The sequence below is a fragment of the Pan paniscus genome, chromosome 6 (genome assembly GCF_029289425.2).
Source record: "Pan paniscus chromosome 6, NHGRI_mPanPan1-v2.0_pri, whole genome shotgun sequence".
Classification (NCBI taxonomy): domain Eukaryota; kingdom Metazoa; phylum Chordata; class Mammalia; order Primates; family Hominidae; genus Pan; species Pan paniscus.
Window position 1 is genome coordinate 21,110,504 of NC_073255.2, and position 12,748 is coordinate 21,123,251.

The following is a 12,748-nucleotide window of genomic DNA, read 5'->3' on the forward strand; positions in this document are numbered from 1 at the left end:
AAATTGGCAGCACATATAAAGACACACACAGTTTAAGAAACTGTAGAAAAAAATGGGAGTAAACCAAGAAAGACAGAAAACAGCAAAATCATCATCAGATACTTTCTGGATACCTTAGCAGGCCATTCCATTCTGGGAATAGCAACAGAAACTAGGAGAAGCCTTTGTAGGCTTTAATTCAAAGTTGAAAACAAGGAAGCCACATGAACGTTCTCTGCTAGGGATAACTGGGGGTCTGGGTCCAAGCACATTCAAAACCAATAAACAGAAGCACCGTAGTATGTTAAAGCACCAGCATGAGAAGTCTAGATGGACCAAGGGAGGTGCACTAGGAATAAAGGAAAGAGAAAGTACAGGCAAAGGAAGGCCACGGAGGTGTTATTTTGACTCATCCCTTCCTCCTAAAACTAGATAAAACTCTTCTACTTAAAAAGGAACAATAGGGCTAGGTGCAATGGTCATGCCTGTATTTCTGCCCTTTGGGAGGCCAATGTGAGAGGATCACTTGCGGCCAGGAGTTTGAGACCAGCCTGGGCAACATGTGGAGACTCCTGTCTCTACAAAAAGGAAAAAAAAATTAGCTGGGCATTGCAGTGTGTGCCTGTGGTCCCAGCTACTCAGGAAGATGAGATGGGAGGATCGCTTGAGCCCAGCAGGCCAAGGCCAAGGCTGCAATGAGCCATGATAGTACCAAGACCCTGTCTCGGAAAAAAACAAAAACAAAAACAAACAAAAAATATATATATATGAATGACAGAAAGAAAGAAAAAAAAAAGACTAAAGAGCAAAATAATGTACCTACAGAAACACATGCACATCAGAAAGACCCAGTCATAAAATAAATGAAGACTGTAACCCAATATTTAATAAGCTAAAAGAAATTAAGAAAATGACAGAACTATAAAAGTCAGACTTGGAATAACTTAGAAACAAGGTGATGAGAAGAGAGAAAATTTAAAAAATATTTCAGAAATGAAGACTAAATTAGAACAAACACAAAGGGTAATGACTGAACAGAAATAAAAGACGGGAAGTAAGAAAATTAAAAAGAAATTAAGAGATTAGAAAAACTCAGGAGAATGTAATAGCTGTGGATGGCCAAAGAACATGTAAGCTTCATCCAACAGGAATCTCTGAAGAAAACTGAAGTAACCAAACAGAAAAAAACTAAAGAAATAATGTCAAATAAAAAGATTAGAAACTACACAGAAGAATCCACTATGTACCTAGCAATATCAGCCAAAATGACTATAATTAAGAAAACTGTAGTAAAACAAATGGACTTTAAAGGCAAAGATTTGAGCATCCAGGCAAATAGACTAAATCACTTATAAGACAAAGAAAGTCAGATTTTCATCACACTTGACCAAAACACTTTATGACAAAAGAAAATAGATTGGCATATCGAAGATACTCAACAAAAAATTACTGAATTAAGATTGCTTTTAATCTAGCCAAAACCACCTTGAAGATTTTGAGCAAAAGAATAATTTTATTCACATCGAAGAACTTGGGAATACTGTGCCCATGAGCCCTCACTAGAGCATCTATTGGAGGATTAGTTCCAGAAAACCAAAATGATTTTTAAGGTATCAACATAAGGATTGTAGTGGCTATCACATATATATTTACTTATATGACTAAGAATAAACAATTGTTTGAGGGAGATAATAGGTAATGACATGAATGTAAGAATATATACAGTAAGAAAGTTCACTGTCATCTTTCAGCTATAAACTTTAAATTAAAGCATACTAATTCAAATTAGATTCTTTAGAAAGGAGGAGGTAGAAGACACTGGTTAATTTGTTAATTTTAACAACTCATGTATCCAGTACTGCACTGAAGTATGGGAACTAACAGTCTGTACTATCTAATACTGTCACACCACTCTGCCAACTTATCATTGAAAGTTTAATTATAGTTCAAATCCATTGAAAACGTACTGCATGCCAGATGCTTCTCTAAGCACTTTAAATATATTCATTTTATTCAACTCACCCAGCAACTTTAGAACATAGATGTTATTAACAGTTTCAATTTACAGATAAGGAAATTAGGAAACAGAGCTGACATCCAAAGTGCAAGCAGTCTGATATCAGAGCCTGTTCTCTTTCCAACTGTGCTATCATGATAAAATTACACAGCTAATGGGCATGGTGGAGGCTGAGGCAGGAGAATCACTTGAACCCAGAAGGTGGAGGTTGCAGTGAGCTGAGATCGCACCACTATACCCCAGCTTGGCAACAGAGTGAGACTCCATCTCAAAAAAAAAAAAAAAAATTACACAGCTAAAATCAACTTTTACCCTCTACTTTTGATGAGAATTATGTACGTTGTGAAAAGGTCATCACATATTGAACATAAACTCGGATTAGAAGTTATATATTTTAATGAAAACAGAAATTAATTAAAATGTACAAAAATAAGTGTGGCAAAGAAAATACTTGAAAGTTGTCATAAAAATGATTAATGGCAGTGCTTGCTGGTAAAATTATAAAGAGTTCCTATAGACACCCTCACACTTATTGCATCTTCTATTTGCCTAGCCCTAATATTAGATATGAGTTTAACTAGGAAGTTGGTCACTTCACATTTACTCGCTTTTCCAATACCATGATTATTTCACCTTTTGTCACCATGTCTCTTATTTCCCCCTCCCTTTTCATAATCTCTCTAATCTTCATAGAGTCTACAAACTTTACTAAGCATCTAGCACGTGCTGGCCACTATGCCTCTTAAGACAAGTCTCCGCCTTATGCTGGGGAATGCAGGCATCAGGCAGGGCTTCCTAAAGGTCGTCACACATGGACACTGGAAAAAAATCCACAAAAGGAATGAAAAGGGGGATGGAGTATGTTTCAGATCCTAAGTGCTGGCAGACCAAAGGATCTCATCGAGGCAAAATAATAAGAACATTATGATTAAGGGATTTTTATGTTTTTTTTTTTCCAAGAAAGGTATCTTTATACTATAAAAGTTTTTGGCAATCAAAGTTTATCAAACTCAGTCTTTGAATACTTACATTTAATTCACTTTTCAGCACTTCTTCAAGAAGATGACCTACATGTTTGTTATCTTCTTCTGTATCCATAACTACACAAATCTCTTGGGAAATTCTCTCTGAAATTAAAAAAAAAAAGTTTTAAGTTTCAAACAAAACATGTAACAAGGCCCTAGGATGCTGAAACATAAACTTACCTGATGTTCTTAGCTGTTGACTAAGAATAGGGAGGTTTTGATTTCAGGCCAAGTGGAGTAATGTGTGTACACACTGAGATGGCCTTGATTCAGTTTACTACCCAAGTCCATAAACCTATCCATTGAACACTTTGTGGGTGAAGAACCAGCCATTGTGCAACTAACAGAAATAAGATATTTTAGGATGCATTCGGAAGGGAGCAGAGGTGACAACCATTTGAAGTTCAACAATTCAATCTTTCCATGTTTATAAGGAGTCTCCCAGAACCTAACAGATTTCCACTTCTTAAACAGATTCACTCTTTAGGCCATAGGTTATCTCCTGTGCACAGATTCAATGTGCCATCCAGTGCCTTGGTTAAGTACATCGTGTTCCTTGACATTCCTCTAGATTTTCAGTTCAGTACAATTAAGTTCCTGTTTTGACTATTGCACTAACAAGTAAAAACAACTGAAAGAATTTTCTTCACATCTGAAAGACTTGAGATGGTCTGATTTAAAATTTATAAACTATGTAACACAGTGATAGTCACCTCTGGAAACCCTGGATGCATTCTTCCAAAAGATATGAAGTCCTCCTCTACAGCAGGCAAATCAGAAGGTACCCTGATTCAAGGTAACTTGACCTCTTGTTATCATGATACAAAGTTCAACCATGAGCTGAAATCTGAGTAGAATTTTTCTTAATCCACATCTTTCTGTCTTATAATTAACAGCAGTTCTTCAAAGTTTCAGGCATCCTGTATGGAAATTGCCTATATAGCTGCCACTTAAAGAGCCATTACATAGCATTATATCATGGATAAAGAAAACAAAGCCTAATTTTAAGATAGGATTCCTGAATCAAAAGTATGTTTGATTAACTTCTGACCCAACTGCTTCTTACCTGAGCAACTCTGTAAAATATGGTCCATATAAATCACTGATGTAGCAATAGCTAATAATTATTTCAAGCAAAGCTAGGGAGAATAGGTTATTGAAAATAATACCACCAGTTAATAGCACTGCTATTAGTACCTCCTACTTAACAAGAATATTATGTATTCCAGGAGCTATATGGTATATATGAATACTAATCCTCATGATGACCCTACAAGATCAGTATCATTCTGAATCTATGTAACAGATTCAGGAAGCTTGAATTCAGAGAAGTAATTTGCCCAAGACCACAGGGACATGAGTAGTAGAAAAAGGATTCAAATCCAAAAAAATAAGTCTGTAATTCTAAGTTACGTGGTGCTAATAAAAGTCAACATAATTAAAAACACAAATGAATGTTTTAGACAGTAAATGCTACAGAACATCATTGTGGAGAGAGAAACTGGAGACAAGATCAGATAACTCTATAATACAATGAGCTAGGAGCTCACTCTTGAAAGGGGAATAGATTTTGCTTAGGAGTGGGAGAAAGGAGCTTTGCAAACAATCAGAAATGATAAGAAAGAAACAACATTTTAATGTGTATTGAGGTAGGTAGTCACACAAACATAGTGTGACCAACAACCAAGAGAATTACTTGAAAGCTATATTAGTTTGTTTTCACACTCCTGATAAAGATATACCAGAGAGTGGGCAATTTACAAAAGAAAGAATTTTATTGGACTTACAGTTCCATGTGGCTGGGGAGGCCTCACAATCATGGCAGAAGGTGAAAGGCACATCTCACATGACAGCAGACATGCGTCTGCTTGTGCAAGGAAGAGAAGAGAGCTTGTGCAGGGAAACTCCCCTTTTAAAAACTATCAGATCTCACGAGACTTACTCACTATCATGAGAACAGCATGGGAAAGACCTGCCCCCATGATTCAATTACCTCCCACTGGGTCCCTCCCACAACATATGAGAATTCAAGATGAGATTTGGGTGGGGACACAGCCAAACCATGTCAAAAGACATAAAATGATTTAGTAGTGAGTTCTAAAGTGGGATACTTTGTGAGATCAAATCAAATGGATCCCTTGCTGTCTTGGACACCAGAGTGTCCTAGGGCTTTCATTTAGAAGTTAACTCATAAAAGCAGTGGCTTTTGAAAACAAAGTTAACCCAAACTTATACATCATGAAATTACATGTTTAGAGAAATCTGGGCTTTGTAATGTCTTAGGCTAAGGCCCCAACAGTTTTATTTCTGAAAGCTCCTCATGAAAACATTAGGACAATCAAGAAATTTAATGTACAAAGTAATCTGCAAATGCAACAATTAATGTGATGGTGCCACAAACATTTATATAAATTTGTAAAATAATGCATAACATTAAGAATAATTTTTAAATACAAAACAGCATATGTAGGTTTTCCTTGCCTTGTTTCATCATATATCCCTCTTTATAAAATTCTAAGCGCTACCCAACATGCGTACAGTAATCAAACTGATATACTACTACCAACTTACAAAAATGAAATATTTTTAAAAAATGAATTCAAAATCTATTTGCTGGCCAGGCACAGTGGCTCACGCCTGTAATTCCAGCACTTCAGGAGGCCAAGGTGGAAGATCACATGAGGTCAGGATTTCAAGACCAGCCTGGGCAACATGGTGAAACCCCACCTCTATTAAAAATACAAAAATTAGCCGGGCATGATGGTGCACTCCTGTAGTCCCAGCTACGCAGGAGGCTGAGGCAGGAGAATCACTTGAACTCAGGGGGTAGAGGTTGCAGTGAGCCAAGATCACACCACTACACTCCAGCCTGAGCGACAGAGTGAGACTCTGTTTCAAGGGAAAAAAAAAAATCTATTTGGCATTTATCCTATGCCATGTTTCAGTTACCCTAAATAGAACACATTTGTTGTTTAGGAGTCTTTCATTGCCACATAAATTTTTACCATCATTTCCACAAAAACATCTGTTGAGTTTGGTATAGAAATGACATCTTTAAAATAACAAGCCTTCCAAATGAACATGATTTGTCCCCTGTGTCCTGAAGTCTTTGTTTCAATAGTGCTTTGTAGCTCCCAATGCAGACCCCTTTCATCTTTTGTTAGATTTATTCTTGTTTGTTGACACCACTATAAATTGATTTTTAATTTCCTATTTGTTGTTATGTATAAAAATACATTTTGATACAGACCTTGTATAGTCAGTAACCTTGCTACATTTACTTATAAACTGATGTTTTATAGATTTTAACTTCTTGGTATATACAAACATGCTGATGAGTGATAAAGTTTTATTTCTTTCCAATCTATAATTTTATCTGATAATGAAAAATTTCAAATATTGGCTCTATGCTCATGGAAAAAAAAGTTAGCCTGTAATTCTACTTACTTATAAGGCCCTGTCATATTGTCATTAAATAATTATACTATTCGCACATAATGAGTTGTTGTTTTTCCTACTCTCTAGAAAGTGTGCAAAATTGGTGTCATGTCTTCTTTTGAGTGGTTTTGTAGAATTCACTGGTAAAAGCCAACTGCTTCTTTGTGGGAGAGCTTTTAATAAAAATTCAGTATCTTAAATGGATGAATGATTATTCACATTCTCTATTTTCTGTCTCAGGTTAGTAAGGTGTATTTCCCTAAGAATGTGTTCATTTCATCTAAATTCTTATTAACAGTAGCATAACGTTGTTCGTAACATCTTAATATCTGTACAATTGTATTGATTCTTTTTCATTTCTGATACTGATTATTTTTCATAATCACTCTTGCCAAGGTCTTACCAGTTTTATTACTGTCATCCAAGGAAATCATGATTGATTCTGTCTTATATGTTTCTTTTCTAGTTTATGAGTTCTTAACATTTTCTTCAGTATTTTCTTCCTTCCACTATCTTTTGAGTTTTGTTTGCTGCTTCTCTTTTTAAAAATGTTTAAGTTGCTGACTCTCTTCCTTTTTTCTACTATTTATATTTAAGGCTCTAAATTTTCCTCTAATAACAGTTTTAGCTGTATCTCAAACATTGTCATATTTTCACTCAATTTAAATGACTTCACATTTAGTTTAAAATATTTCATTCCTTTTCACTTGCTTTCATTTAGAATCATATTATTAGAAACATCTAATTTCTATTGTGGTTTCTTATTTCCTCTATGGATTATGTAGAATTTTATTGTTTTTATTAGAATGCTGTGTAACAAATTACTATAAATTTGGTGGTTTAAACACCACCCCATTAAGTAGTTCACAATGCTACAGGTCAAGAGATGGAGGAGGAGAAGGAGAAGAAAGGGTGACGGAAAAGGTGAGAAGGGAGTACATGCACAGAAATGATAAAGTAAATGAGGCAAAATGTAAACAACAAGGTAGGTAAAAGACAGGGAAGCTATTTGTGTTATTCCTGTATCTTTTAAGTTTGAAAGTTATTAAAATAAAAAAGCACCCTCTCCTAAAAACAAAAATTAAGAAAAAATATGTGAAGCTATATTAATAGCAGACTTTAAAGTTCACCTCTCTTAAGTGAGCAAAACATAAGGATGTAGATTCGAGGTAAAATAACATCATAAGAAATATGGTGGATCTGTTATTGTGTTGGTTTCTATATTGTCAGCTAATCTCAGCTATTTGCATTCCACAGTGGTCTGCATCTGACAGGCCAACTTCTTACAGTGTCTATGGACCCAATCAATACGTCCTTTACTACTACTGATAAATTCTCAATCTGTCTACATTCAAAGATTAGACTACATACAAAATCATCATCAATTTCAACTGGTTGCACATCAGAATCAACATAAATATCTTGTTTTCCTTTCATATTTTCAAATACATATGCCTAGTGCACATCAAACAAGATACTAGCCTATATTTTTGTCCAAAAGTGATTCTGATGTATAGCCAGATTAAAAACCTCTGCTTAGCTATTGCACTGATTTTTTATGATGTGGGGATTACAAAAGGGTCTATCATATATAGAACCTTTATAAATATGGTTTCATATATATGATACAACATTTATATTTTATATATGTATAAATAGGATCTACTGATCTACTATATATATATAAATGATACTATCTATAGAGATCTACCTATTCATATCTATATTGTATCATATATGTATTTTATATGTTATGAAAGTTATTTAATAACTTCCCAACTTAAAAGATACAAGAACACAAATAGCTTCCCTTTTATCTACCTAGATTCACTAATATATCACATATATATCATCTATGATATATATGACACTATATAGATGATACTGTATCTATGGGTATAGATAGGTAGATCTATATATATAAAAATGATACTATCTATGTGTATATATATATCTATAGATATACTATATATGTGTGTGTGTGTTTATATATAGTAGGATACATACATATCCTACTATAGCTTATTACCTAAAATGGAATGACTTTGGGGGTAATTTTCCAGTTTTCTTTAATCTTCTGTGTGGCAATAGGAGGATGGTGAGTTTAGTGAGATAGAGCTGCATTCAGCCGCCCATTGCACAGAGACTTTGATATTTCTGATATAAAACTATTTTAAAAACCCAAACCCACACAAATACTACTCTTATCTCCATGTCTCACTGGGTTTTATAATTAAGCAATCTCTAACATTTATAAAGGTGATATTAAATAAGGCAACATATTTAATAACTACAGATATAGAATACTTGATAGGCATTCAATAATATTTGTTAAATTGAGGGAAATATAATTTTTAAAATTTTAAACAATTTCACTTCTATATTGGAACAGATGCCGAAAGTAGCATATTGATACTTTGGCAGCACTTTGCATGTGTGAAATGAGAAGAGACCAAAGAACGATTTCTATGCAGAGTCAAATTTTCTTTTCTTTTCTTTTTTAAAAGATTATTAGGAAGCACACATCTGTAAAAGGACAAATCAAGGGCAAGGAGATGGACTTGAAAAGTCTTTTCATTTATTGATGCCTTCAGTGTGTTAGGCATTGTCCACTCAAAATTGAATAAGAAGTGACCTCTGCTATTAGTGAATTTTCCAACTAGTACAATGATTTTAAGATTCATCCCTCAGTATAATAAAATATTGTCATTTTAAAAATAGAGATATATAAGAGGAAGGCAGGAGATGTGTGTAAAAGACTACACTTGGAGATTTTAATAAGGATTAGATAATGTGTAAAATTATTTCTAGTGCCTGGTACAAGAAAACACCTAATAGATGACAGAATCATTGCTGTTATGGACACATACATTCAATAAGAACATAAATTGAAATAACTTTGTCCGTGCAAAATATGATCAGTTTCTGACTTCAAATTAATCTCTTTTTTATGGTCTTAATATTTCAGGGTTTGGTAAACAATCCATATCAACTGCATCCCACTAAGGCTTTGTTTCAAATTTCACCAAACATGCCATAATCATATGTGACAATGGAATATACATTTTGAGTAATACACCCATGTTTGCATCTCTGATTTGCTTTAAAACAGATGCCCACTCGTTCTCATTGTTGACATCTTAGTTTATCCACTAGGATCTAGGCTGAAGCATTTTATGCAATTGCTACTGATAATTTCAAAAGCATGCTGCACTGACAATCTTAATTGTGGATGGCAATTAAGATTGTCTCAAAAAAAACAGTAATGATTGTACTTGTACCATGTGTTTGGAAGTTCAGAATAGAAAAAATATATAACTATAAGAGCAGGGCTCCAATAAATTAATTTAACCTCCTCAATCCCAGAGTTATTCTAGGATCCCCAAACTAAATGAGAGGAGAAAAGGCACACAAAATATTTAAAATTAATTTTTTCATGAAGCACAAAATTCTTTCCAAACATATGATTAATACTGATAATTTTCTCAAAGAAAACAAAGTACATAACAACTACCTTGAGGTTAATGAAATCAAAACAAAAATAGAAGCCTTCAGAATTCTTAATCTTCTGTTCTATTAATAAAGCACTTCCTAGAAAATTTCAGGGGTTGAAGTAAAAATATTGAGGGGAACCACAAAATCATTTTACAACCCAGAATTGTACAAATATAAAAATCTAGTCTTTTGTCTCTCCCTGAAAATAGACTGGGAATAAATTATAAAATATTTAGATTTAACATTAAATGATACATGACCTGTCAGCTTGACTGATATTAGACTGATATTAGCCTCTGAGTTTTAGTTTTTACACTATCCTATTTTTTAAGCAGCTTCTAAAAAATTTCTAAAAGGCCAGTGGCAGATGGCAAAATATTGATGTCATAACAAGTAAGGTCCCCCCAAAATAATTTCAACATATACTCTGATTTATAATGAATAACTCTTTTTTTTGTCTACAGCATTTAAAGGTCACATAGTTTGATGTGATTTAACAGAGAGAAAATTCATGCCAGAATATAAGAAAGTCTATAGACTTGTATTGAAAACCGTAAGCATTAGTTAAGAAGCCCAAATTTTTCTGTTAATACCTCAGCCCATGTCTGAGAACCTCTAAATGGTAAAGGTATGTATATAATTGTCAGTTAAAATTATGTTGGCCAGGCGCGGTAGCTCATGACTGTAATCCCAGCACTTTGGGAAGCTGAGGTAGGTGGATCACCTGAGGTCAGGAGTTCAAGACCAGCCTGGCTAAGGTGAAACCCCATTTCTATTAAACATACAAAAAATTAGCTGGGCATGGTGGTGCATGCCTGTAATCCCATCTACTTGGGTGGCTGAGCAGGAGAATCGCTTGAACCTGGGAGGCAGAGATTGCAGTGAGTCAAGATTGCGCCACTGCACTCCAGCTTAGGCAGTAAGAGTGAAACTCCATCTCAAAAAATATATATATATACACATAATATAAAATATATATATAATATAAAATATATATATATATATATGCCAAAAAGAAACAATGTACAACTTAATTTTCCTGGCTCTGATGGTTAATTTGTGTATCAACTTGACTGGACCACAGGGTGCCCAGATATTTGGTCAAATATTAAGTGTTTCTGAGAAGGTGTTTTGGGATGAGATTAATATTTAACTAGGTAGAATGAATAAAGCAGATGGCTCTTCACAGTATAGTAAGCCTCATGCAATCAAATGAAAGCCTGAGACATCCACTCTTCAGATTTTGGACTTACCAGCCCCCATAAGTTCATGAGCCAAATGTTTATCTGTATTCATATCTGTATCTCCTCTTTGGTGTTTCTCTGTAGAACTTACACTGGCAAATGTCTAAGCATTCTTTACCAGATAACTAATAATTCCCAGGTTCTCATCATAGGATTCCTACCTCTTCTCATGCTATACAAAGCAATCAACTTATACCTTACTCATCAATCAACGGACGCTTCCTACCAATTTCCTGAACCAATTTCCTAATTCTCCAATAAGGTCCACCTCAAGTACCATCTGTTTTAATAACTATAGCCTGTGTTTTAGATGTATTTTGGTGTGTATGTGGGTTGGCTAGGAGAAGGAATGCACAGGCAACAATCATCAAGGAGACTTTCAAAACTACAAAAATTCCTATTTCTAATACATAAAAGTATCTCTCTCAAATATATATCAACACAAACCCAGCATTCTCCTTCTACTCAGGTAGAAATCACTGCAGTATTGAATCTAAGTATTCCTGAGGGAAGGCTTTTCAGTATAGGGTTTCAGAAAAAAACAAAGAAATCTATATGTAATATAACACTTGTAAGTTTATTCAGAGCTGATATCTATGCATTATGCACCAAAAGAGCCATACCAGTTCCTTATAGCCAATAATCATTTCAATAGTCAGCAGATGCATTATGATTATTTAGTGCTCATGTCATACTGTATATTTTTAATACTGCCTTTGCTTTTTATTGTGGTAGATACTTTTATATATTTTACCTAATGATTACAATAAAGCAGTATGAATTATTTTCCCCATTTTATAGATCAATAAAAGGTGTCTATAAAGCAAGTAAATTGCCCAAGTTCACAAGCATAAAATTGTCAACTTTAAGATTTCTAGCTGAAATCTATGTGAAGTTAGCATCCTGAAAGATTTTTTTCCTCTAACACTGTTTTGTGTTTTGATTTTACTTTGATTATAGTTTCTACATTACAGTATATTTTTTGTCCTTCTCTTCCACAAGATCACAAACTCCTGAACTCCGCTTATGATTTCTCAGTATCATCCCAAGCTTTGGAACACAGTACCAAGAAGATATTCAAGACTTATTTTCCAGGCTCTGTACTAGGATCATGAGTAACACACATTGTTATGGATTGAACTGTGTTTCCCCCAAAATTAGCATGTTGGAATCCTACCCACCAGTATACCTCAGAACGTAACTTTATTTGGAGATATGGTCTTTAGGGAGATGATTAAACTAAGATGAGGTCATTAGGGTAGGCCCTTATAGGAAAAAGAAATATTGGCTGGGCACGGTGGCATGTGGTGGCTCACACCTGTAATCCCAGTACTTTGGAAGGCCAAAGCGAATGGATTGCTTGAGGTCAGAAGTTCAAGACCAGCCTGGCCAATATGGCAAAACCGTGTCTCTACTAAAAATACAGAAATTAGCTGAGCGTGGTGGTGTGTGCCTGTAATTCCAGCTACTTGCAAGACTGAGGCATGAGAATCACTTGAACCTGGGAAGCAGAGGTTGCAGTGAGCCAAGATTGTACCACTGTACTCCAG

The 12,748-nt window shown here is 34.6% G+C and overlaps 1 protein-coding gene across 4 annotated transcripts in view; it reads right to left on the reverse strand.

Annotated features, from left to right (window-relative positions):
• The window catches only part of CRPPA (CDP-L-ribitol pyrophosphorylase A), a 330,830-nt gene that overhangs the window by 184,242 nt on the left and 133,840 nt on the right, over positions 1-12,748 (reverse strand). For all 4 annotated transcript variants that reach the window (XM_034963742.3, XM_008978703.4, XM_003825009.5 and 1 more), the window contains one exon: positions 3,026-3,123. In XM_034963742.3, coding sequence (XP_034819633.1) covers positions 3,026-3,123 — 98 coding nt within the window. The remainder of the gene's footprint in view (positions 1-3,025; positions 3,124-12,748) is intronic.